Source organism: Anser brachyrhynchus, assembly GCF_964034855.1.
Source record: "Anser brachyrhynchus genome assembly, chromosome: 27".
NCBI lineage: Eukaryota > Metazoa > Chordata > Aves > Anseriformes > Anatidae > Anser > Anser brachyrhynchus.
The window spans coordinates 256,800-282,736 of record NC_137720.1 but is presented as its reverse complement, the minus strand read 5'-3'; the positions used below and the strand labels follow the sequence as shown (position 1 = coordinate 282,736).

The window sequence follows — 25,937 nt, the reverse complement described above, 5'->3', positions numbered from 1 at the left end:
CTTTGAGCTATAAATTCTGAGATCATTGCAGGAGATTGTAATTGAGTTTTGATTGTTATTTTTATTTTATTTCACATCGTGCATTGCTGAATACTGTTTCACTGGAGCATTTTATTGATAAATATTGGTCCTTCTGCCAAGGGAAAGCATATGAATTTGGAACAGGGAATTGAAAGGCAGAGACAAGGATATCCATGTATTCTGTTAGTGTTGCATGTACGGGTTTATTAGTGCCTATTGTACTTTGAGGTAGGGGGACTTCACTGCATACCAAGCTTATGTGAATGCACAGAACAAAGAGAAACATTTTGCAGCCTGTCTTGAGATTTTCAAAGTAGTTTAAACCAGTTTGGCTCTCTCATTAAAATTCAATGTAAGTCAAGTATTTAATTATCCTCAAGATTTTTGCAACAACTTCCAAGATTAAGAAAAAATCACCCTAAGAAAATCAGAATTGTTTTTCTTCCTGGTCTGATGTGGTCTCCCATTATTTCATCCCGTTAAAGTATTTCAGAACTTAATGAGGACTTTCATCTTCTAGGCATTTTTTTCTCTACTGATTTTACCATGATAATATTTCTGATACATATGATGTAAAACAGAAGAGTCTTTATATTATTGAACACTAAACTAACATGATGAACACATGCTCTCTATCCTAAACAGGAGCTGTTCACTATGTAATAGATCTCCCTGTCACCCTTTTGGGAGAATAGCTGAATAATAACATGTTTGAAATCTGTATAAATTCAGGTTGAAAGGTACTGCTTGATTAAATTTCCTTGGCTAGTCTCACTCTCATTTCTCTGCTGAAACATATAGTTTTGCTTTATGAAGACTACTACTCCTTAATTTTTGCGAATTACTATACTGCTTTAAAAATGTGTATGTACAAAAGATAAAAGCTTTGCAAACCAGTGCTCAAAGGAAATGACAAACAAACCTTGTTCCTTGAGGCTACAAAAATTAGTATGTTTAAAACTTGTGAAGTTGTCATACAAATAGATTTTTTTTTAAATGTTTTGCTTCATCATTGGAAGTATGACTTGGATCTTAAGCAATTCAGTCTGGCCGGGGCCCCAGCCAACGGAGGCCATATGTGTATGCAGGAAAAGATAGGCACTGACCTATAAAGATCACAAGTGAACTGACAAAGGCGATATCTCCATTGCAGGCAAAAGATGCATATACTGACAATAAAAACAATAAAAATAAAATAATTTTTAAAAGGCATGTCAAAAAAGCAAGTCTCAAACATCTAGGTTAATTACACTTTAGGCTAATAATAACATAAATCAAAACAAGTCAAATTTGACAGACAATTCTATGCCTCTTCTGTTCTTTGCAGCCCTTCTCCTCACTGATGGCTATGTACAGGTTAATGCTGTTCCCACACAAGCTTCCTTTGCCTGACCTAATGTTTTGCATACAAAATATTGGTGAATGTGCTGAATACAAAAAGGGACAAATTCTTACTACTGTAGCTTCTGGACCTGAAATTATCTTGAAATGTGTGATCCCACAATCAGAACTACCACATACAACAGATACACATCCTATTCAAATTAAATCTTTCCCTCTGTTGAGAGCCAGAAGGGCAAGATAACACTGACATCCAAAAAAAAAAAGGTCAATCATGAGGCTTTGCACTGTTTTTCAGCCAGGACTGAGGTTCATTCATGCCATGCAGGAAATTGTAACAGTGCCAGAACCACTGCACATTTTGAATATCAATAAACAATCCAGAACAGAGGGCAAACAGAAAGCTTGCAGGTTTTTCATTAATTCTTCAATAAATTCTAAATGCAAGTAGCTCTTAGAACACAACATTATTGGTATTAGTCTGCCAGTGTATTTTTTACCTCTAAGTGATTTTATTTGTCAAAAATAAGTAAAGCTTGAGTTTGAACATTTTAGTACATAAGCTTTTTGTTAATATTCTCCTTAATATCATTCAGAACAGTTTACAAGCAGGAGAGACTTAATCCTATAATGAAAATAATCTACATTTCAACATAACCTTTAACTCACATATAACAACAAATACTGTAATTAGCAATTAGTTTTTCAAAGTATCTCAGTTGTTTAGTATTTGACTCTTGCTTTCATCAGTTAATGATTTACAGTAATGAACTGGAACATCAGTATTTTGCACTGAAATGGCCAAAATAGTTGTCCAAGCATCATTGCCCTCATGTGACAGACTTCAGATGTTTTTGTGAGAAGTAAGCCAAAAGCAATAGACAATGCCATCACTTCTGTTTAATTTTTACTGAAAAACAGCAACAAAGTGACCATAATGACTTGTAGTCAGAGTCCCAGTAGCTTTTGAAGGACTGTTACTTTGTTGAGATTTTGCCCTTTGTTTAAGTTTTGTTTGACAAATGCTTAATAAATGAGCAGAAGAGGCGGTTTATGTTTCATTAATGAGGTTGATAGTGGTTAATTACTGAAGTTACGTAAACAATCCAATACCAGATCAAGCTGAATGGGTCAGTTATGTAGAGAAGACCCAGCTGGAGTAGATACAATTTCCTTTAACTATTCAAACACCAAGCAAGTTACAGAGATTGAGAATCGCTAGTTCCGATGAATGCAGAATTCTGCATATCCTGAAAATGAAATCTTTCAACAGGCACGATGTAAGCAAGATTTCTTTGGATCTGCAGTTTCAGCACTCAAAAAAATCTTAGACCTAACTGCATTAAGGCAGACATTCTATGTAGATTAGGCCATGCGTAAGTTCACAGTTTACACTAGTGAAGGAAATGAGACTCCAAAAGCAGTGCAATGTAAGGTGCTCAGGCCAGACTGATCATGCGTACACCTTATTCTCCACCTCAGTGGCACTTCTGGATTTCCACTTAGAACAGGAGCTTGTTCAGATAATATTTTCAGTCTGTATCTATGAGTAACTTTTTTTTTACTTATCTCTAGTAAAGCACATTTGAAGTATCCTATTTAAAAGGCATTAGGCACATTACTGATCAGAGACTTAGAAGACATATCAAAAATCCTTTCTCCTCTTTACAGATCAGAATAACTCTGAGAGAACAATTCTTAATTTGTGATGTAGCCCAACTTGATTTTTTAAAGTCTCCAGTGATGAAGATTGTACAGGCAACTTATACTGGTGTTATTTTTGCTGCCATAAATGTTATCTCTAGTACCTAAATTAGATCTTCCTTACTCCTAAATAAGCTTTTTATTTCTTGTTGTATTCTTTAAAAGCATGGAAAAAACATTTATTTTTCTCTTCTTTGCAGCATTTCTTTATGTGGTCAAGTGGGCTCTCAGGTCTTCCATTTTTATTGTCATGATAAGCTTTAAATAGAACTGATCTGTTAAAATAATTTAAAATATCTGTACTTAAGATGGACTAGTTCTTTGGTCTGAATCACTGTATGACTGTGCAAAATAGTTTTATTCCCACAGTTACTAAGATGGCATGTGGGTTGAAGTAAGTGGCCATGGGCTAATACTTAACGTGGCACGTTAAGTATTACGTAAACGTTAAGTAAACATTAATTTCTACTCCAAATAAGTTTTAGGTTCTTGTATACATATTTTAGCAACTTATTTTACTCCCAATCCACTAGATTTTATAGCACTGAGCAGAATCAGGATTAGATATCTTCTAAAAACCTGTTTTCCAGACTTAAGTCTCTTGAAGTCAATAGGTTTTAAATACCCACATCCCATTAGTATATTTCAATAGCTTACCAGTAAACTATCTTCTATCACAAAATAAAAACAAACAAACAACCAAAAAACTTTAAAAGTCAGTAGTACTTAAAAGCTAAAGATAACATGATAAAGCCTTGCTTGTTTTTCAGCTTTCACTAGGAAGGCTGAAAAGATGGATGAAAAAGCCAATGGTATTTGTGAAAGAAATGCTATGAAAAATATCTGTTTTAACAACTATAAGCTCTTCATTTTTACTATTAAAGGTGGGTTTGTTTGTTATTGTTGTTGTTTTTGACATCTTAGCTGCTAAGTAAGTTTGCTTTTACTGGGAAGATAAATGCTGACAAATTACATTTGCAAGATTGTTATCTTTGTCCCTACTTCATAATCTATGCATTCCAATTCCATCACCACACATGATCAATACAAATCTTTTGAAAGCTCAAAAAAAAACCCAACAACAAAAAAAACACCCTGTAAGATGATCAATATAGCATTTGTGAGTCAATCTTTTTTGCTCTTGCAAGCCAAGCTCAGCAATTCCACCTCCAAAGACTCAATCACAGATTCCCAAATGGTGCCAGAATACAGAGAAACAAGTAACATCACTTCTTGGGAGCCTATGGAGTACAAACACGGCTCTCCTTTGAATGGTAATGCCAGTTGGCTGTGTATTATGCCACAGATCTATGAAAACGTGTTGTCTCCAGAAGGCTATCCTAAGTGACTGCAGTAAGAAAACCAACAGGACAGGAATTTTTCCCTTTGCCATGTAAATTGTGAAGTATACAACAGAAACATTTTTCTGGGGTTAATCAAGAATTGCTCCTATACAGAAGAAAGGTGACCTCCTCCTGGTCTTATTAACTAAACGTTTGCAACCTGCTGTGCATCATGTTAGGCGGCAAGTTTAATGACAGTGTGATTAAAACAGCATGCCCTAACCAAAAGACCACATCTTACATCTAGGACATGATGAAAACCCCAACTCCAAATCATAATGATTAAATGACTAGAAATTATTCATAATGGAAATACTTCTATTTTTTTTAAGAATAAATTTTTGCAAAATTAGTGGCCACAAAATTTGCTAACAAATCATTGCCTGTTATAGAGGCATGCAGGAATCCCGTGTTTTGCATCTGCACAGGTATGTCAGAATTAGAAGACGTAGAGCAAGGTGTTTTGTGTTTCAAAATACTGACCTAATCAACTGTTTCCTAACTCAATTACTATGTCATGTAGATATATCAAAATAATGTTATTGCAATATTTTCCCTGCCAAAGTAATGAACATCGTCCATTAACACTCGGGCATGTCAACGTTAAGCAATCAAAATGGAAGAATTTTAAATTCTACCAAGAAAGCAAAATACTTTGTAATCAGACAGGGAGAACTCTGGGAAACAGTGACGTGAAGGTCCCCATGGCCCCTGTCCCTGATGACCCAGTTATTCTTTGATTTATGTGGTCTTGCAGCTGCCCTTGCTTCGACCCCAGGAAAGGCTGTGTGGGAAGTTCGTGTCTCAGAGCCGCAGCATTGCTCTGCAGAGCGTCTGGAGCCAGTGTATGCACAGAAACTGATAAATAGGGAAAAGGCCCAGTTTGCTCCAGCTGGACTCAGAGCTAGGATCACTGCTACAGCCACACGGACTTGCTCTGGAACTACCGTAAGTATTTAATTTACTTCTCGTGATGCTCTGGGATTATAAACTATTGCTATAGCCATGAATCAATTTGCCAGGTGAAAATATTTCAGGCATTGTGGATTTTTGATTTTCTTTTTAAACTACTGACTAAATTAGTTTTGAAAACATGCACTTTTAAATTAAGTATCCTAGTTGTCAAGAACTTGTTCCAACAGTATTTCATTTAACATACAGAATGAAATAACTTTTAAATTCAGTTGTTTGCCTTCTCCAAAGTACTAAGAAAGCCATAGGTTTCAAACAATCTCTCACCTCTTACTTTACAATATACATGTATATTGTAAATATATATATAAATACACCTTTGCAACAAATATTCATGAAGTAATAATTCAAAAAAAAACAACAGTTCAAGAAAATTGGAACATAGTCAATTAGTGAAATAAACCATATCTATTACAGAAAATATTCAGAAGGTTATTTTATGACAAGAAAGGAACATATTTAATGGGAAGAAAAATGGATTTTCTTCAGACAGAAGCTTTGGGGAGCTTCGTAGCACTTTAAATCTGGGAGAAACAGCTGAAATTTTAATAATGTGTATTAGCTGCATATGGGATCAATCAAGTGATCCTAGAACTTTCCCTGCAAAATCACTCTTTAATTACAGATGTAATTAGTGAATTGCTTGAGTGAAGTTGAATCTATCACCTGGCATTGTACATGGTAGCCACTGATTGTGCTCAATTTTTTTTTCAGATTTAGGTGTAAATTTCACAAATTAAAAAATAAAAATAGAAAATTAAGCTATGCTTTCCAAAAGCAAAAAAGTACTGTGATTACAACAGAGATTGAAATGTACTGCCTAGTTACACTACGTGTTCATTAACATGCCACACAGCATGTTAAATAAATATTGTAGACCTTCAGCTTGAGTTCCTAAAATTCCCTGCAAACAAGAAATTTCCCTATGACTCAACTGTCAAAATATTTATGATAGCAGTTAAAGTACTGTCAATACATACCTCTTAAAGAGCTCCTCAGAGCCTCTTATAAAAGCAGTATGTTTTGCATCCTAATAAATTTGATAATAGAGATTGATAATGTCACTTTATAATGGTATTTTATAGAAAAAAGTATAAAAATAATCTTTTTTTCCCCCCCATAAATAGTAATAAATAGTAGTTGTTTTGAAATTCTGTTCTACTTTAATCAATTTACTTTTTTTTTTTTTTCTTTAATGGCTTCCATAAAGAAGCCTAACTGAAAAGTTTCAGTTAGGACTACTAACAATCTTGATGAATTTCTGTATTAGATGGATAACTAACCCTTTGAATCAATATACATTACAGCTTATATTGAACACTATCAGTTGAGAAGACTGATCAGTGTCAGAACTAAACCTGTGAAAGTGCAACATTTTCAAAAATACTTCAGCTGCTTATACGCTAGGTTACGTCTTCAGAAGAAGGAAAAAATCTCTCAGCTTGTAAAGGCTTTTAACATAATAATAATTAAAAAGTAATCCTCAAACGATCTGGATTTCACAAATGAAAATATAGCAATTCAGAAGTAATTGTGAAGAAGGAAAAGCAGGGCACAGCGTGTCTTTATGCAGATGAAATTTACTTTCAAGTTGGTATGTCTGATAAAGGACTCAAAAGTGTATTACTACTTGTGATTCTATGAAACAAGTTATTAAAAATGCAGCTTCTTTTGTTTTCAGTTATTCCCACCTTTTCACAGAATTTTAAGCTAAAGACCTTTATGTATCATATCTGGGGATGTATTTTTTTTTCTTTCTCTTTTTAAAGCACACATACACAAAAAGTATAGCTATATTTTGAGTAAATATGAAAGACAAAAGCATAAAATATTTTGGTTTGGGAATGGCATGACTGTAATTGACCAGAACACCCAAGGCTCTTCCCCTAATCTGATTTCAATTTTGTCCAAGCTTTATGTTTTGAAAATTACAACTGGGCACGTATACTACGTTCTGTCAAGCATTCCACAACTTCACAGTGCATAACTCATCTGTGTGTGCATGGAGAATTTACTTGCTTGCATGGCAAAGGGTTACTGAACGCATATGTGGGCTGAAAAAGTGTCCTTGAGGTCATGGTTCATTTCTAGCGAGGTGTTAGGGATTAGGGATGGCTACTGAACTTTTGAGAGATTAGTATATAAAAATCACAACAGTTAAGCAATGTCTGAAGTTTGGAGGAGGCTTCCTTACTGCTGACTGACTCAAATATAAAAGAGAGAATAATTCAGTAAGGCAGAAATTGCAACATGTGATTTTGACAGCCAGTCCTACAAATCACCAAAGCTTTCCTGTCCTATCTTGCTTTCTATACCTTTTGTTTTAAAAGGCTCCACGCAATTTTATATCAGAACAACAAGCTTGTTAACACTAAATTCTCAAATGTCAGAAAATGAAACAGTTAACATTTATACACATCGGTACTATGATCATTACATCTAATTTCAAGATGGTATAGCATTCCTCAAATAACCACTGGATTTAATATTAATACTGCTATAACATTCTCTTAGTTTAAGTCTCAATTTACAAAATTTCATTCTAAGCTGGGAATTCTGTGGTTGCAGCTGCTATTATTAGTCATAAAAATCAGTGAGAAGGGCTAACTCCTCAAATCCATTATCAGACAATCACCTAAGTTGAGGAAACCTTGCCTTATGAAAGTTTGATTGCAAGATTTAGGGTACTTAATTAACTGGTCAACTTGCATTTGGTAGTATGTCCTTCATACTCCCGATGTTACATTTGTGTTAGACTGGATCAGTGTAATTTTACTGTAGCTTCTATTCTTTTATTACTTTTATTTAAAGGAACCACTGGAATCCAGAAACACATCTCTCCACACATTTCTGAGGAAAAATGCAGACTTTGCCCAGGCCAAATTGATCTAACTGATAAGGACCTCATGATTCAGTGAGTCATTTCTCTTTCAAACAAATATTTACTAGCAGAGATAACAAAAAAAAAAAAGCATTCCATCCTCACTGTATCTTTTCACCTTCTGCTGGCAACACAAAGGGAAAGTGTTTAGTTCCAAAGATATGTCCAGTTTTGGGGAAAGGGACATATGTCTTTAAGGATACAACTTCAGTTCAGACTCCCTGAAATGATACATCCATTTTCTCAGCTGTATCTAGGTATAGGTACTGCATAAAATCTAATATGTGAGTCTTTCAAGGAAGATCTTTAAACACAGTTTGCTTTAAATTCTGCAAGGGGCAGATGTAGAGAGCCCTGCTGCTAATGTAAGGATTTGATTTGCCTACTCACTTCCACATACCTACTTGCCTTTTTCATCTTTATTGTCCTTCCCATCTGCTCACGGAAAGCCTATGAATAGTTCACAGGCAAAGTGCCTTGAAAAGTCTTTAGTGGGCAGCAGATACAATATACTTTTAACCAGTGATGCTTGAACACATTCCCCACATACAGAGGGAAAAGGGGGCAAGGAAAATAATTCCTATTTAATACCTTAACGCATACTCCAGTATCACTTGATTGCTAAAGTAATACCAGAGATTGCCTCTACTCTTATATAAGCTCAAACACAGCTTATGCTAGTGTCCATATAGACCTTCCCACCCCCTCCCCCCCCCCACACCCCCCCAAAAAAGATTTTTTAAAACACATTTTTAGGACCTTTCTATAAAGGGAAGTTACTGAAAAATAAGATAGTTTTGAATTCAAAACAAAATAGCTATTCTGCACCAACTGCCACTGTGACCTCTTAGTACACTTTGTTATGGTGAATGTCAAAGCATCCAACCAGGAGCTCAGGCTTCTGCAATGATGAAGGGACAGAGAAAAGCAACTCTAGCAGACAATACACCCTACCTCAGATTGATTTTTTCGACCTTCATGGGAGGCTTTGAGCTCATGAAGGAACATGGGCTCTTAAATTTGGAATCTAAGTTAGGCAGTGCCTAACTGGGGCAAAACTATGTTTCAGTGCAGATGAGTATTCACCTGGGAAAGAAGAGCTATTCTGTGATGGCCTTTCCAAGCTATTTTCCTGTATTTACTTCAAATGTAGATATAAAGTGAATGAAACAAATTCACTAAAAACCTACTCTTGTGCAGAAACAGAACATCAACCATATCCACTTCAGTGCAAATGGTCTCACTCATTCTGCAAGCAATTTTTTTCTGCCTAGGGAAGGTCCTTTAATCCCTTCCTGAACTAGAAAATCTACCAATGGTTAGTTTCATTCCCCCACGTGGTTTCACATAAAGTTGGAAGCAAGAGTTCTAAATATACTTTACCTTGGAGATTTATGAACGGATTCTATACCAAATCCCTACTATTAAGACAGTAAGCAACCTCACTGCAACTATTATGTGTCTTTACACATACCTCTAATTTTCTTATGATCTGCAAATGGTTTCATGTTCTGGAATTTCCTGGTTTTAGTTCTGTAGCTAAGCCTACCCAGCAATTCTTTGTCATGTGATGTTTCTCATATGTTTGCATTTTTCCAGGTCTCTTTCTTAAAAGTGTAGCACATAGAAAAGTGAATGAAACAGTGAAACTGGGAGCAGAACATGGCAAATACATTTGTCACTGTGCCTGATGGGTATTGTCTTGCTGAGCCCATACAGTATTATGGTGAGTAAAGCCAAATTTTAACATCATGAGAAAGCAGTGCAGTGAAAGGAATGTCTGTGGGAATTCATATTAATTTCTTCATTTTAATTGTATCTTTACAAGCTAAGAAGCTACACATTTGACTACCAAGCCCATACAGAGAGTGCATTTCAATATATGACCTATGCTCATACAGATTTTTGCACATGGTGTGATAATGCTGACTGATCGTTTTGTATAAACATTGGTGCTGTCTTCTTTTGACTGGCATGAAGAAGATACATGTCTGATTACAGTATTCCAAATGCATTATAAATAGATAATGGCTATGTATCTTATATAATTATAATTGCAATAACTAATTTGATTCTGGGTAAAGGCAGAACTCAAAGTCCATTAAAAACAAAAGGACCTCCAAACTGCCTAAAAAACAAGCAAACAAACACACACCTTGTACCTTGTTTTTACAGAGATTTGAACAATCCAGAGACAAGAATGAAACACGATTCCTGTTGCATGAGCTCTTCAGTACAGCTGTGTACATTTAAGGGAGGGTGGATTAAATTAAAACACTACAACCAGAAGGGCAAGAAAAAGCTTTCCTCATAATACTGTAAATACATTTTGCCTAAAAAAATCAAAACTATAAACGACTATATACGGAAAAATATTAAATAAAACAGGCTTTTACTTTTTACTCTTCTGAATTTTAACTTGAGACTCCTGCCACAGTAAAGTAAATTTTACCACTCTGTAATTTCTGGAACATCCTTCTCAGACTCTTATTGTAACACATTTTCAAAATTATGCCTGAAATATATATCAACAACAAACATTTCACTCATTAACAAATTCACTTCCCTATGGGAAAATATTCTTCTGTAATGCAGACAGGTAAATAAAAACAACTTTAACTGTAAATCTAAAGGTAACTATACACTCGGTTGAGAACTGATATTCAATCATTTACTAACAAGAACCCAGTGGCACCCACATGACATTGCCCGAACAGTTATCAAATCATTTTTACTACATCTAAGATTTAAGTGAAATTTTAGATTTCACTTAAGAAATTTACAGACTTAAATCTTACATTTAACTTAAATCTTAGATTAGTTACAGGTAGCACCTCTTAAAAGAACGTCAGACTGCCCTTAGGAAAATGTGTTCCTCTAATATTTGTGCTTAAATGTTTAATCTATTAAACATTTTAAAACTTTACAGTTGCTGATGTCGAGATATTCCCTAGACTTTTATTTCATTTTCATTTTTTTTTCTTTATCTAGATGTTTTACCAGAGCACATCAATTATCAGCTGCAAGACACTGATTTTCAGGCTGCACCTTACTGCCAATACTCAACAGTTCAAATTTCTTCTCCAGTATTACAGTCACAACCGTCACAATCCCAATACAGTACATATACCCTGGACTCCCAATACAACGATGGGCAGTATATAATCAGTAACTGCGAATTAAGTAAGCCCCCTTTCACGGCTTCCCACCTTGATGATAGTGGATATCAAGGACTTAAAAGGCCCAGATTAAACCACTCTTCTTTGAGATTGAAGGGACAGGAAGAACTTTGCGTTGTCTGCGGTGATAAAGCCTCCGGGTATCACTACAATGCACTTACTTGTGAAGGTTGTAAAGGTAAGAGGCAAATAGATTTAACAGTATCTTACCCCGCAGTGCTCAGTGTAATGTTTCACGCCTGTCTTTTAAACAAAGAAATTTCATTAATTTTTAAGGTGACATTTCTATGGAGGATTATAATTTATCTAAGGAACCCTTTATCTCACATGTTTACTTAAGGTTCACATTGTTATAACATTTTCTTAAAGAAACATTTTCACAGTATGTATTTAATAAAATCATTTCATACAACTAATTTTTCAACAAAGTATTCACTGGTATAGTGCCTGTTTAAGCAGCTGCTGGTTTTCTCATGACCATTTATTAGAGATCTTTATTTATAATTCACTAATTATTGTTCTTAATAGTCATTAGTAAGCTATTAATTCAGTGTTATTAATGCTATATGGGAGCTGTCCTGATCAGGTAAGGAAAACTGTGATCAATACTAGTCAGAAAGAACAAGTCATGTTACATGTTAAATGAAGATAATGCTTTCATGATAAAGAAAATAATTAAACTTTATTTAAATTATGAGATAAAACTCCTTAGTTTCCTTCATAAGCTGATTCTTTTCTGTAGGCTTCTTTCGACGCAGCATAACCAAAAATGCAGTGTATCGATGTAAGAACGGTGGTCATTGTGAAATGGACATGTACATGCGAAGGAAGTGTCAGGAATGTCGCTTAAAGAAGTGTAAAGCTGTGGGAATGCTAGCAGAATGTAAGTGCTCCCTCCATGTTGGCTGTTTTAATACTCTTCATCAATAAAATCTTTTCCAAAGTCAATCCCTCATTCTCAGTAGAGCTAAGTGATAGGACACAAGGCAATGGCCTCAGGTTGCACCAGGGGAGGTTTAGATTTAAGTCAGGAAGCATTTCTTCATGGAAAGGATGGTTTGCCACTGGAACAGGCTGCCCAGAGAGGTGGTAGGGTCACCATCCCTGGAGGTATTTAAGAGATGTGTGGGTGTGGTGCTTAGGGGCATGGTTTAGTGGCGGACTTATAATGTTAGGCAGATTGTTGGACTTGATGATCTTAAAGTTTTTTCCAACTTCAGTGATTCAATGATTCTAAGTGGTATTGGTCTAAGCTTTATTTCGCCATATGAAAAGTTAACGTTGGAGTCTGGCACCTGTAGCATCATCATCTGCAGAAACCACCAGTACTCGGAAGTATCTCCTGAAGTTAAGAGGGCTGCTCATAAAAGACATTACAAAACAAAAAGAATCTAAATATCCTGCACCTCTACAGGACAGTCATAAGCATATCAGACGCACTTTCGTATTTGGAAAGAAAAACAAAACATTTAAAAAAAATGCACAAAGTTTTTGTGAAAAATTCTCATGCTCATGTCACAGAGCCATAAGCAAGATAACATAAGATGGCAAACGCTCAGGCCTTTGGTGGATATTGAACAGTAACTCACCGAATCACCAGTACATTGTCATGTTCTTTAGGAAGCATGGTTCCTTATAGGTGACAGCTCCTGAGATGCAAGACTCGTGTTATCCATAATAACAGTAATGATTTCAAATTGTAATCTGTTTGAAAATATATGCACTGATACATAATTCCATGCCTCACAGGTTTGCTGACTGAAGTACAGTGTAAGTCAAAGCGACTCAGGAAGAATTTCAAACAAAAGAGCAGTTTTCTTTGCAACATAAAACTGGAAGATGAGAGACTGAATAGTAAGCATGTATCATCTACAACAAGATCTGGAAAAGTGGGATATATTTCCATTTAAAATATTTTTTTTTATCATTTATGTTTGCCTTAACTCATTGTCATTTTTTCTTTTTTTTTTTAAAACAGATTCCAGAGAAGATGGAACTTACTCCAGGGGAACATCAACTTCTTGACCACATTGTAGCAGCACACCAAAAATATATGATTCCCCTTGAGGAAGCAAAAAAGTTTGTACGTATACAGAACGATCAGCCCACATTACTGAGTTAGTATTTTCCTAAGCAATTTATCTTGGTTATATTAAATGTATAAATGCTCTTTCATGCAGCTGCAAGAAACTGCGAGTCCTGAGGAAAGTTTTCTCCGTCTCTCTGAGACGGCAGTTGTCCATGTACAAGTGCTAGTGGATTTCACAAAAAGACTCCCAGGTAAGTTTCTTCCTTTGGGAAATGTTACAGTCACCTGTTTTTTTGTTGTTGTTGTTGTTGTTGTTTTTTTTAGTGCATTAGAAGCCATACTGGTGGCATGAATCTGAGAAAAATATAGGCTTTAAGAAAACTCTCGTTTAACTGACTGTTAGATCTTCCAACACTAACAGTCAGGATTACCATTTATTCATTAAGAGAAAAAGTTAGAAGCATTTTCTTCAAAAGCTTATGATTAGATTTCTTTTCCCTTCCTGACATGGGACCCATTTTTCTGATAGCACTTTGACTTCAAAATGCTATCTTGAGTGAGTTACTGTTTTAACACACTGTCTGAAATCCAATTCAGTTTGCAATTTATTGGAATCAAAGATAAAATAGATGTTCCTTCAAAGGCAAAGTCAGAACAGAAGGAACAAACCAGGTGCTCCTATTCATATTTTCCTATAATACAAGAACAAGAGAACATGCAATTAAATTCACTGCATTTCAATGTAAAGTTGACAAAATAACATTTGATAGGGGGATGATAATTTATTACTCTTTAAGTTGCAAAACTCATTGACAAAAGTCAATCAACATGTAAAGCAAGTATTTGATATAATTTATTTAGCATCAGTGATAGCGCTACTGTAGAACAGGTCTGAAAGAATGGATGACTTGTTTGTTTTCTTATGTTACATTCCCCCTTTGATCAAGATTAAGAAAAGAACCAATGAAGTTCCTTTGTTCTTGAATTATATGTGCAGATAACTAATTCATCAAAAGATGAACATAATTTTAAAAAGATCAACTATCAACAGACGGGGAATATCCACAGTCACTAAGCAACATAATTGCATTAGGGCATATGACATAGATCAGATGTTACAAAGAGATTTTTTTATAAAGTTGTGCTTATTCCCCAAATTGTTACTTGTACCTTCCTGTGATTCTTCTATACACTGTACACTGACAGCAGCATTTTTTTTTCTAACGTGCAAACTAGCAAGATTGCAAGAGCACTAGCTAGTGTTTCATTCAAATGTCTTTTAACTGTGGCTCCTCCTTTACAGTAAGTGCATTTATTAAAAAATAATTTCTGTCAGCCCATCTTTTGGGCTTAATGGCAGACACAGCACTGATTCTTAACAAGTCTCTCTCTTTGCAGGATTTGAAAGTTTAGCTAGTGAAGATCAGATTGCACTGCTAAAAGGGTCAACAGTTGAGGCAATGTTTTTGCGTTCAGCCCAGATATATAACCAAAGAATCAGTGAGTGCCAATCATCAACAAGTGAAAGTAAGTTGGACTAATAAGCTTTCTGCAAACACCAAAAGGTGTTTGGCCATTTTGAAATAACTTCCATTCATTTTAATTCAGTGAATCTCAAGTAATTCCCTATTAAAGCACAGCAGTACTTGGAATAGCATCAGTAATGCATACATACCTTCTAGAGGCATTTTTTTTACAGAGCATACAAAAAAAATAATTAATTGGATCTCTGCCTCCCTCCCGTTAGTTGCAAACAAAAACAAACATTTTGAGTGTTTCAACAAATGATGGGGTAGATGGATAACATGAGCTTTATTAACGACATATTTATTGTGTCAAGTTTGACATGAGATTTTGACCAACAGGAATGTAACAAGCGAACTCAGTGCTGGATGCAAAAAAGACCAATTCTTTATTCCTGCATAGGTCTGATAAAAATATTGCACATCTTAGGTGCCTATCCACAAAGCAGATGTGGATGAACATTTAGTCATATTAAGCTCGGCTGTGAATTGTCATCTCTCTTGTTCCAGGTCATATACGGCTTCCTGATCATGCGACGTGTTGTCATGTTCAAAACCTTGATAAAAACATTTATTCCATTGAAATATCACACAACGAAGAGAGTCCAACTTCCACTACTACCACAGGTACTGGAGGCCTGACTTAAAATACTTGGAAATCCGTTGCATCGCAGGCTGCCTTCTTAGTCACTGCCACAGCGCCAGCGTGCCCACGGCCCCCGCTGCCCTGCCTGGAGCTCGCGAGGAGCCCGCTCGGGCCCGACACCTCTGTGGGGAAGGAGCTGGTGCTCCTGCTTGCTTTAGATCCGAGGATAAAGTCCTGAGCTATATCAGAAGCTCCACGGTAGAACTGCCATACAACTTTTTCATTACTACTTTAGTAATTAGAATCGTTGCTGCTAAGTCTGCTAGCTGTTCCACATAACGGAACTGCCTGAAACTCTAAAAGGTTAGGACGAATATTCATAATAGCAGTGCCCATCTCTAATGCGACAGTATTCTGATTGTTTTATTTCATTTTCAAGGTATAACCGAGGAGTTTATTACCGCACTGTTTTACTTCTACAGAAGCATGGGGGAGCTGAAAGTTACTGAGACCGAATACGCCCTGCTTGTAGCAACAACGGTGTTTTTTTCAGGTAAGCGGTGAGGCCGCCGGCCCTCGCCCCCCCCAGCCGCGCCCGGCTGCAACAGCCCCCGCCCGGTAACCGCCCTGCCCCCCGGTGTTCCGCAGACCGCCCCCTCCTGAGGAACAAGCGGCACGTGGAGGAGCTGCAGGAGCCGCTCCTGGGCATCCTCTACAAGTACTCCAAGATCCATCACCCCGAGGACCCCCAGCACTTCGCCCGCCTCATCGGGCGTCTCACGGAACTGCGCACCCTCAACCACACCCACGCGGAGGTGCTGGTGACGTGGAGGACAAAGGACCCGCGGCTGACCGCCCTGCTCTGCGAGCTCTGGGACCTGCAGTAGCACGCGCCGACCCCGCGCGACGCAGCGCCGCAGACGCCTCGCGCTTGCCTCAGCGCCGTTCCCGCCCCGCGCAGCCCGGCGCGCGCTGCTCCCGCCGCCTCCCGTCCCGCTTTGAGCGCGCGCCTTCGCCTCCCGCCTTTGTGTCCTCCCTCGGCGGCCGGCTGAGGGAGGCCGGTTGGGGCGGCGGGGCGTCCGCCGTGAGGCGTCGGCTCCGAGGCCTGCCCTCCCCTCCGAGGCCATGGAAAAAGGAAAGCCGTTTAAATTGTTCGTGCCGCCGCGCCTGAGCGGCGGTCAGGTGTCTGCAGTCAAACCCCAGACCAGCGCTCGGGCCGCGGGGCTGTGTCAGGTAAATGGCGCTGCCGGGCGCCGCGCCGCTCTGCGGGCTGCGGCGGGCGGTGGGGGCTCGGCCCCGACGCGGGGCCCGTGGGCGCTGAGGCAGGGGGAGCGGTGCTCCCGGGGGGCTCCCAGGCGAAGCGCTGAGCCTCCGACGCACAAGCGTACGTATGCCTGAAAGTGTCTGCGCCGAGATCGCTTTACTGGAAACTAGAGTGTTAACGTTTTCAAATTAATTACGAAGGCTTTTACTTTTTTTTTCTGTCAAAAACGGGAGGAACCGTCTTCTCCAGCATCTGCTATGTATTTTAACTCCACACCACCGATGACAAATAAACGTACATGTTTGATGTGGTAAATTCTGAACTGTAAGTGGCAAATACACCACTCGTACCTTTACTTGCTTTGAATTATTGGTCCCACCAGATCCAAGTGTGCAGTGAAGATGAACTGTTGCTGTGCACTGTTACGTGAATTCTACAAGATACCTTTTCGTGTTGAGGCTTCTTATTAAATACATTTAGATTCAGATACGATGCTGACAGGAAATGAGTTACAGTATTTACAAGATAAATTTCTGTGACTTTCAAAACACCTTGTGAAGTCAAATGTTCATGCTAAAACTTAATCTGTTGTGTTTTAGAAGTATTATTGGCAATAAAGCAAAAATAAATGTGAAAAAAAATAGTTTGCTTTAATGAGTCCTTTACCGTACAGCTGGGAACAAGCATGCAGTAGCTAATAAATTCATAGCTGTAATCAGAAGCATCCACTTCTTTAGCCTCAGTATAGTCTATAACATAGCTACAGACCAACAGCTTGAAAAGCCACTGTGAACTAAGAAGCAAGTAGAGTTCCAAAGTCATTACTAATACTTGGGGCTTTCAAAATAGTAGGTAGTTGATTTATTAATGGGAAATCCCATTTTCACATCAGCTGTATTTGTTTTATAGTTCCTCTTTACAAATCTTCCCGTAAGAAATTATTCTTAAATTTATGCAGGGTTTTAACAAGTGCCCAGATGATGATTTTAATTCACCTTTTGTAATGACGAGTACACTGAACCATGGTGAAATCACTGATTCAGGTAAGACTAGATTAAGCATCTAACTTAAAAATTTTAAAAAAGTTTTTAATATCTTGAACATTTTTCCTTAGTAGTTATGTAATTTCATAGCTGTAACACTGCTACAGTTGTACTTTTTTTTTTTTGAAATTGACAAGAATTTCTTAATATTTCAGATGCAATTTCACAGCAAGTAAAACTTTGCTCTGAGATAGATGAAGAGGTCAGCTAAGTATAAAATTTGCATTTAAGTATAAACTTTGCATAACTAATTTTTTAGGGTCTCTTAATTTGTTCCTGAAACAGTGTCTAAAGCACTATTGAATACTAGAGGAAGTAGTCAGAGGGTAGCTATCATTTTCTGTGTCTCCAGTTTAAAGCTGTGTCAGTTTGAGGAGGTATTTAATATTCAATGAACGTACCTATAGATAAATCTTCAGATACTAAGGTGATTTCCATATTAATAGAGCCTGTGAAGTCTGTGAGTTTTAATCAGAGTAAGATTTAGGCACTCATCGTTGTGAACATGTTTCTGAATAGCCTGATAGAAGGCACAAGGGTTGAAGTCAATATTCTTTGGAGAATCAAAGTAGGTTATTCCAATTACCTTGTCTTTATTTATTTTATCTATAAAGCAGTGAATTTACTGGAGTGGTTTCCTCGAGCATTTGATTCTTCTCATTACCTCTTTGCCCATGTTCTTCTTTAGTGTAACTCAGTAAAGCTAATTTTTTGCAGTAGCTTCCTGTGCTTCCTAGATATGAAATGCTGGTTTCTGCAAGAAAATGGAACATATTTCTTGCAGCCCTCTTAATGATTTTCATATCCCTGAGGACTGAACTTCTTTTAGCCCTAGCAGATATTAAAGTACAGTCAGAATTGTAAAGAAAAATAATCATGATGCCACCAAAACAAGGATAGCATTAGATGACATGAAACCTATCTGTAGAACTGCGTTGTAGCCTATTGTTTTACCTGCCTAAACCACTGATCAAGCATGGCTTGTATAGTGCTTTAAAGATAGTCTAAGAGTACAATGTCGGTTGTATTTTTTTCTTGCTTTGTGTATGAGTTAGCTAAAAATAAACATCACAGGTCAAGATCTCTGAAGCTTGTTTTACTTAACCCAGCAGTGTCTATTGTTACAAGAGAGGGGATGTTCTGTGAAGAGCCTTACAGAAGGAATTTTGGCTCTACTGATAATTCTAGCAAAACTTTATTGACTTCTGGTGAAGTGCAGTTAAATATATATCTATCAATTTAGCAGTGTCACTGTATTTGAGGGCATTAGGATATTTTTCACTTGTGTTTATGTCCCTTTCGCATTCCATAATGTCTGTTAATACATACATAATGTATGTTAATACATACAAGTACATGGATACATGAACTTTGTTCCCTGTATACAGAAGTTTGTGTTACCATCTGCGAGGAAAAAAAGAAAAAAATACTTTTGCTGTGATATTTCAATGAGAAATATGTGTATCTAAGATGTTATTAATTAAATAGCATTTAAGATTTAAATTGTGGAACATGTTTTAATAGCATATAGAAACAATGAATGAATTGTATTCAAAACTCTACAAAGAGGCTGAGAAGATCAAGCGATGGAAAGTAACTGTAGAATCAGAACTAAAGCAAAAGGAAAGAAAATTGCAAGAAAATAGAAAGATTATTGAAGCACAGCGTAAAGCCATTCAAGAATTGCAGGCCAGTATTGTACAAAATATGTTGAATATGTAAATTAAAGAGAAAACTCTTCCTGGTTTAGTATGAAAGTATTATTTATACAATTAAATACTAAAGATTGTTACAGAGGTTGAAGAAATCATTTTGACCAATTCATGGGATGACTTTAAAGAAGCTATTTGACTAGTTATTAATGACATATGGTTCTACATTTTCAAAAGGAAAAAGTATATTTTCTGTTTTAAAAAGTTGTTTACCATATTTTAACAATGCACATGCCATTATTGTATTATTTACATGCACATCATACTGTGGGGATGCAGAAACCTCCTCAAGATAGAATAAGCTTTCATCCTCCTGGTATGTGTAAACTATGCCCACGCATATTTCTATACTCAGCACATACAGGAAGTGGTGCAGTCTTGCTTCATCCACATTTTTTATCTTGCTGGTAGTGATGGAGAGCTTTGTGACTGAAAAACATATTTTAAACAATTTATTGGTCCTTTTATTGTTGTTTGTTCGCATCAACCTGTGTAACCTAAGTCATCTTTGATTGTTTAACTTTTGCCTTGAGAAAATGGTTATTGTGAGAAAGCATGCATATCCATAGTGTGCAAATGTATGTATGGATAACATGTCTTTAAGTGCTTAAGTTCATGGTAAATTATTTTTTATTATATTTTCATGCACACTAATGAAAGTTGTGTTGGCATGTAACATCAGATAAAGCAGATTTCTGTCTTTGGATGCACAGAAATACATTTTCATGTGTGTTTTGAAAGTATAATTGCAGTATATTTTTCAGTAACAATATATTTTGTATTTGTCTCCCATGAAATTAGTTTGAAAATGAAAAACTAAGCTTAAAACTGGAAGATGAGATATGTGAAAATAAAGATCTTTTAAAAGAGTAAGTAATACAGTTAAATATAGATTTGTAAAAATAATGTGGTTTCTTGCTTAGAACTGCTTTGGTATGGAAAGTTAGTTATTGAATTGTAAAACTCAAGAAAACGTTCACGTTATTACTACAGGAATGTACGAAGTACCATGCATCCTTGTGACAACATATTATGGTATTTTTTTCCTTCTTTTAGAAACAGCACTTCAAGGCATCTATGTAACCTACTCAAGGAAACCTGTACTCACTTCACAGAGAAGTCCACCAAATGTAAATGCTCTTTATATCTTGATTTATGAAAGTATATTTACTTCTAGCTTTCTCTAAATTCATGAAGGAAAAATCTTTCATTTGGTTCTGAATTAGTTTTCTAGTTGAGATAAACTATATGTGGCTCAGTGCATCACAGTAGAGTTGAGAAGTGAAGCCAGAAGTCTAATACACGTGTACTTTGTAATGCTATATTCTGAGATTTTCTGAAGTTAATGATTGTTTGCTAAAATGTTACATGCCCGGGACCTACTTAGTTGTCTAAATACTGATCCGGGTATGACAAGTGTTAGGTACTGTAAGCAATATTGATTAGCCACTAGCAAACGCTCCAGAGGAGTACACGTCTCCTGCAATCTTGTCACACTTGTCAGTCACATCCATATACCTTGAATATATTAAGATATATTAGGTGGCACTTCTTGCCTGTTTTTAAGCAGTAGAATCTGCTTTAGCTACCATTCCCATCACTTTAAAAATAATTCTGGAGTTGGTATTCTTTTTGGAGCAGTTATAGATTCCTGGGGGGAAAAAAAGTCCAAAACCAGGACACTATGAGTAACTAGCATTCTTCTTACTAAATTGACCAAGCTGACACAAAATTTGCGTTCTTGAGGTTTTCAAATACATTCTTGACTTGGGATTTTAATCTATATGACATTAAAAATTGTGAATAGTCTTTAAAATTTGGCTGACTTGATCCTGGGTACTTAAGAAGTATCTGACTCTTTTTAGCCTTGCTTCAACAAAGTCTTGCATATACGTTTACTGTAATCCCTTGATTGCTGTGTTTCTTATTGTTATCTTTCATAATTGTTTTCTTAAGGAAAAAATAATATCAATTTGGAAACTGGAATTGTTAAAAGATGGAGATACGGAGTATTGTGACAGTTCTCTAATGTTCTGTGATCATGGACATCTCTGCTGATGGAAGGAAATTCATTGTTAAACTTTATCTTACCGTTTTTACAGATGCTAACATTTTTGATGCAGTAATATTCAACTACGTTAATACTGTCAAAATTAATATAGCTATATAAATTGATTGAGAATTATGTTCTTTGTGGAAAAAAATGAGATTGGGAAGGAAATTTGAAACGACGAGGTTGCTTGGTATTTTGATGGAATATGCATTTTCTTCAAGTCGTATAACTTTTGGTGCACTATACTTCGCAATTATTTTTTTAAATAAGAGCCTGTAATTTCTTTTTAAATTCATTATGCTGCTTAAGCTTAATGGCTTGGATAGCTGGCATTATTTTGCAAAAAGGAAAACCTTATGATACATTCTTGGTTTGATAGATGAACACGAAAGAGAAGAAACAAGACAACTACATGTGGAACTTAATAACAACATTGAAGTAAGTGAGTTAGTGTGCTAAAAACATCACATGTGATCCGAGTTATAAGCCCATCTTGAGATATCTGAGTTGCATGTATACATTGAGATATTATTCATACAAAGAACATTCTCTGATAAAGTGATTAGAAGGTTCATGTGGTATGTAGGAAGTCTGATTTTCAGTTGCTTTTCAAGAGTTAATTTTGTACTGTATATAATATATTCATTGGGTAAAATGCAACACTGCTTGGGAGCACAGATTTGCATAGTGTTATCTGACTGCTATAACTGCTGTCTTTGTGCTCTATTTAACTTACCTGGTGATTTCACAGAATGACTGAGATTGGAAGGATCCTCTGGAGAAGTAAGTTCTGGTCCAACTTACCCTGCTAAAAGCAGGATCAACTAAAGCAGATTGTATAGGAGTGTGTTCAGTCAGGTTTTGAGTATGTCCAAAGATGGAGATGTGGAATGGGGTCAGGTATATTAGGATTATTTTAGTAGGTGTTTTTGTTTAATGTAAAATGCAATATACTTACATAAAGATAAACAAAGAAAATGAGTTTCAGTCTTGAATATGATACAAAACAAAAAATAATGATGGAAACTGGTAATTTTGTGTAAAATGAGAAGTATAAGGTATGAATATACCTCGACTAAATGAGCATTTTTTCCTTTTTAACTTATAAAGCAACTGTGGTCTTGTCAAAGTCATATTTTTATTAATAATTACTCCAGTGTGGAATATAAGACCCTAATATATTTATAATAGAGGAATGTGAGGCATCATTTTTTGGGATTGATGAACTTGATATTAAGCAGAGTCAGGGAGTACATGTTTTAACTGTTAAATATTAATTATCAATTGTTGTAGCAACTAAGAAATATACGACGCCTTCTCCATTATGGTAGGGATCTACAAACATGGACCAGTAAAAATATCTCATCCTTGAAATTATTTAAATCTTCAGTAGCATTCTGTTAACTCTGACTTTAGATTTTAACAATTTTTTTATCTACAAATATGAATAAGCTTATAATACTGCTTGCTTATAAACCACAAATATTGTTCTTCATTACTGGAAGCACATAGCTTTATATGAACGTACATTTCAAATTTTATTTTTAGAGAATGATAGTGGCATTTGAAGAGCTTCGTGTGCAAGCAGAGAACACCAGATTGGAAATGTGTTTCAAATGTGAGAATTATGCTTACTGTGTTTATGTTGCAGGCTTAACCATTTTGTACTTCTCAGATTTTATTGCTTGCAGTTTCATGCCAGAAAGATAGGATGTGCGAGAATGGTGAACTGTTAACACTGATATTTGTTCTGAGACTATGTCCTGGAATCTCATTACATAGTAATAGAATAGTAAATGCCTTGTACTTTAAGGGAACAGTTGTTGAAGACAGTCAGCTAAATTCAGTGACTTTGATAAGGCGATCTCTTGTCAATTATTTCTTACCTGAGTCTTATTCCTCTGAGTTACGTACTTCCTTGTGGTATGGTCTGCTTCTTCGCAGCAGGCTTAACACTACCTCGGTTTCTCTTAGTTTGGGATAGGTCTTTTTCAAATTTCCTAGAAAAGCTAAATTCACTGCAACATCTTAGGTTTCCTGACAGACACAGTTTTTTACTTCTGGTTTAAATTTTACGTCCGATGAATTGTTCCATCAGCAGCATAACTGTTTTAGCAAAGGTCTGGACCCTGCCTTACTCATGCTGCCTGGACTCTTTATTGTTTTTTTTTTTTTCTTTTTTTCTTCTAATAAATCAGATTTGAAATCTTATTTTACTAGTAGTCACTAAACTTTTAGTTTTGTCCATGAAGTACAGTCTATAGATGACTACATATTTTATGTAGCTGGTTTATTTAAATGATAGTATTCTAATTTATAGCTACAGAAATTTTAATTAAATATTTGCTTTATTTATACCACTATTTGCTTGTCTTATTTTTACATGTGCATTTCTGCTAGTTTCATATAGCAGTCTATCAATTCATATATGCAGTAATGAACTAATTCTATGGAAAGCTGGCAGAAAAGGTGTTTTGTGTGATTAGAAATTTACTTCAAAAATTACCTGAATAATTCCTTTTAAGGAAAAAAATGTATAACTGTACAATTATAAAGCAATCTTAAAATAGAAATTGCATTTAACTTGGAGAATGTTTTAGTTTATTAACTATTAATACTACTGTTTCTCAAAAGTAAAAGAAGAAGCAGAAAAAGTGGACAAGTTTGAAAAAGAATGCAAACTGGAAGTCAGTATGAAGGAGAAGCAGGTGTGCTTATTATTAAAATCTAATATGTAGAACTTTATTTTTGAAACAAATCTTGTTTCTTTAATATTTGAAGTCTGCTTTAATGAATTGCTGATATATCAAATGAAATAATTGTTTTAAAAGTGCTTGGTTGTTTGTGAAATATTTGTATTTTGGAAGGATGGAAATTGTTATTGCAAATTACCTTTTGGCAGATTGTTCATTCTGTGTTATTTGAATAAAATTTGAATTAGTCTGCTCTATCATAATAAGGGACATGTCTGTGACAGGATATAAAAGCACCACATGAACACTAAACACTTATTCTGTTTTCTGTACATAAGTTTGTCTGTATAAAAGTGACTTGTGCAGAAGCATAAAATTAACAGAACAGTCATCACTCCATATACAGAAAGATACAGTTCATATCTGGTAAGAAAGAAGGTGGAAAGAACACTTAAATGAGTATCAGACCACGGGCTCGTAGAAGAGGTTAGGAATCTGAGACTGGAGTGGGTTTTTTGTAGTGGTGTTGAGGTATCCGTGATGGAAGACTAAATTGACAAAATTAATTGTGATAGAAGTTTTTCGTCTGTAAGCAGAAGACTGAAAAGCAGGGTGTCTACCTGTATATGTTTCCAGGAAGGTGAAGAGCTGTTGTTTTTTTTCTGAGTATGTACATGACTTTGTAGAGAGGTAAGGAGTATTTTGGGACATCAGTAATGAATGAAAAATGAAAAAGATAACACCTGAGTCTGCATTTCTGTCAGATTCTGTTAACTTTAGTGATGTTCTTTTATCTGTAGTCTGTTGGTATTCATGTTCTGATTTTGAACTGAAGAGCTTTTCCATCCAGAGTAATATGACTTGATCAATGTTTGTCTAAGACCTGACCACCTTATTTAACTTGAATGACAGCAAGCAGTATGTATACTAAACATACATGATGCACAAATGAAGTTGAAAATCTGTCTTCTTTTTTAGATTTCATTGTGATACTATTTTAATTTTGTTAGATTTCAGTTCTTACCATACAGAGTGGTGAAAAAGATGATGTAATAAAAGACCTTAAGACTCAGCTGCAGGAATCAAAAAATAAGATTGCAGACTTAGAAGAAGCAAAAAGTAAGAGTCCTTCCTACTATATTAAAATGGTGGTACTTAGGGACATGGTTTAGTGGGTGATACTGGTGGTAGGGGGATGGTTAGACCAAATGATCTTGGAGGTCTTTTCCAACTTCAATGATTCTATGATTCAATGAAAATACATTTGTCTATAGAAGTATGGGAAACAGAATGATGATAATTTCATCCTGTTATTAGTCAGCAGTAGAACCTTGGGACCTTGCAGGTCGTATTCCTGTTTGGAAATGAGCAAGATGCTGCTGATGTGGGAACTGGACTTGTAGTGTACTCTCCTTATGTAAAATACAGGCCCTTATTTCATAATAAAGGTTTTCTTTTTAGGTTTAGGCTACACCCTGTTTTTGTATTGACACGGGAGTTCCATTGCGAGGAACTTTTCTCTTACTTTTCCATAAGCTTTTGGGTGAAAATAGTTATGCTACTAAAAAGGTGTCATATACCCTGTAATTTCTT

General features: G+C 36.0%; 2 protein-coding genes across 11 annotated transcripts in view; both read left to right on the top strand.

Moving 5' to 3' along the window:
• The first annotated feature begins 4,635 nt into the window (after positions 1-4,635).
• On the top strand, positions 4,636-16,777 carry LOC308183478 (bile acid receptor-like). Of its 3 annotated transcripts, XM_080569636.1 has the most exons (13): positions 4,636-4,837; positions 5,167-5,357; positions 8,193-8,295; positions 9,862-9,988; positions 11,254-11,619; positions 12,184-12,324; positions 13,191-13,330; positions 13,420-13,524; positions 13,622-13,721; positions 14,869-14,997; positions 15,504-15,620; positions 16,019-16,132; positions 16,228-16,777. In XM_080569636.1, exons 4-13 carry the CDS (start codon positions 9,925-9,927, stop codon positions 16,464-16,466), a joined length of 1,515 nt encoding a protein of 504 aa, XP_080425762.1. In that variant the 5' UTR covers positions 4,636-4,837; positions 5,167-5,357; positions 8,193-8,295; positions 9,862-9,924; the 3' UTR covers positions 16,467-16,777. The 3 variants fall into 3 exon arrangements, with proteins under 3 accessions (XP_080425762.1, XP_080425761.1, XP_080425763.1); XM_080569635.1 differs by lacking the exon at positions 4,636-4,837 and having other exon boundaries at positions 5,075-5,357; XM_080569637.1 differs by lacking the exons at positions 4,636-4,837; positions 8,193-8,295 and having other exon boundaries at positions 5,075-5,357.
• SYCP1 (synaptonemal complex protein 1) overlaps positions 16,674-25,937 on the top strand; it is a 29,538-nt gene continuing 20,274 nt past the window's right edge. For 5 of the 8 annotated variants that reach the window (XR_013942449.1, XM_080569630.1, XM_080569628.1 and 2 more), the window contains exons 1-10: positions 16,680-16,812; positions 17,802-17,886; positions 18,042-18,088; positions 19,411-19,575; positions 20,400-20,467; positions 20,655-20,728; positions 22,031-22,089; positions 23,200-23,269; positions 24,286-24,359; positions 25,355-25,463. Coding sequence is in view for 7 of the 8 variants with exons in the window: in XM_080569630.1 (XP_080425756.1) it covers positions 16,705-16,812; positions 17,802-17,886; positions 18,042-18,088; positions 19,411-19,575; positions 20,400-20,467; positions 20,655-20,728; positions 22,031-22,089; positions 23,200-23,269; positions 24,286-24,359; positions 25,355-25,463 (859 nt within the window). In the remaining variant the exon portion in view is untranslated. Of the gene's footprint in view, positions 16,813-17,801; positions 17,887-18,041; positions 18,089-19,410; positions 19,576-20,399; positions 20,468-20,654; positions 20,729-22,030; positions 22,090-23,199; positions 23,270-24,285; positions 24,360-25,354; positions 25,464-25,937 lie in introns of all 8 variants that reach the window. The other 3 variants (XM_080569632.1, XM_080569631.1, XM_080569634.1) reach the window with 3 other exon arrangements.

Coding starts and splice junctions, on each gene's coding strand:
- LOC308183478 (XM_080569636.1), top strand. CDS start 9,925: ATGGCAAATACATTTGTCACTGTGCCTGATGGGTATTGTCTTGCTGAG. Junction 9,989..11,253: donor TGAGCCCATACAGTATTATG/GTGAGTAAAGCC, acceptor TTCTTTATCTAG/ATGTTTTACCAGAGCACATC. Junction 11,620..12,183: donor TACTTGTGAAGGTTGTAAAG/GTAAGAGGCAAA, acceptor TCTTTTCTGTAG/GCTTCTTTCGACGCAGCATA.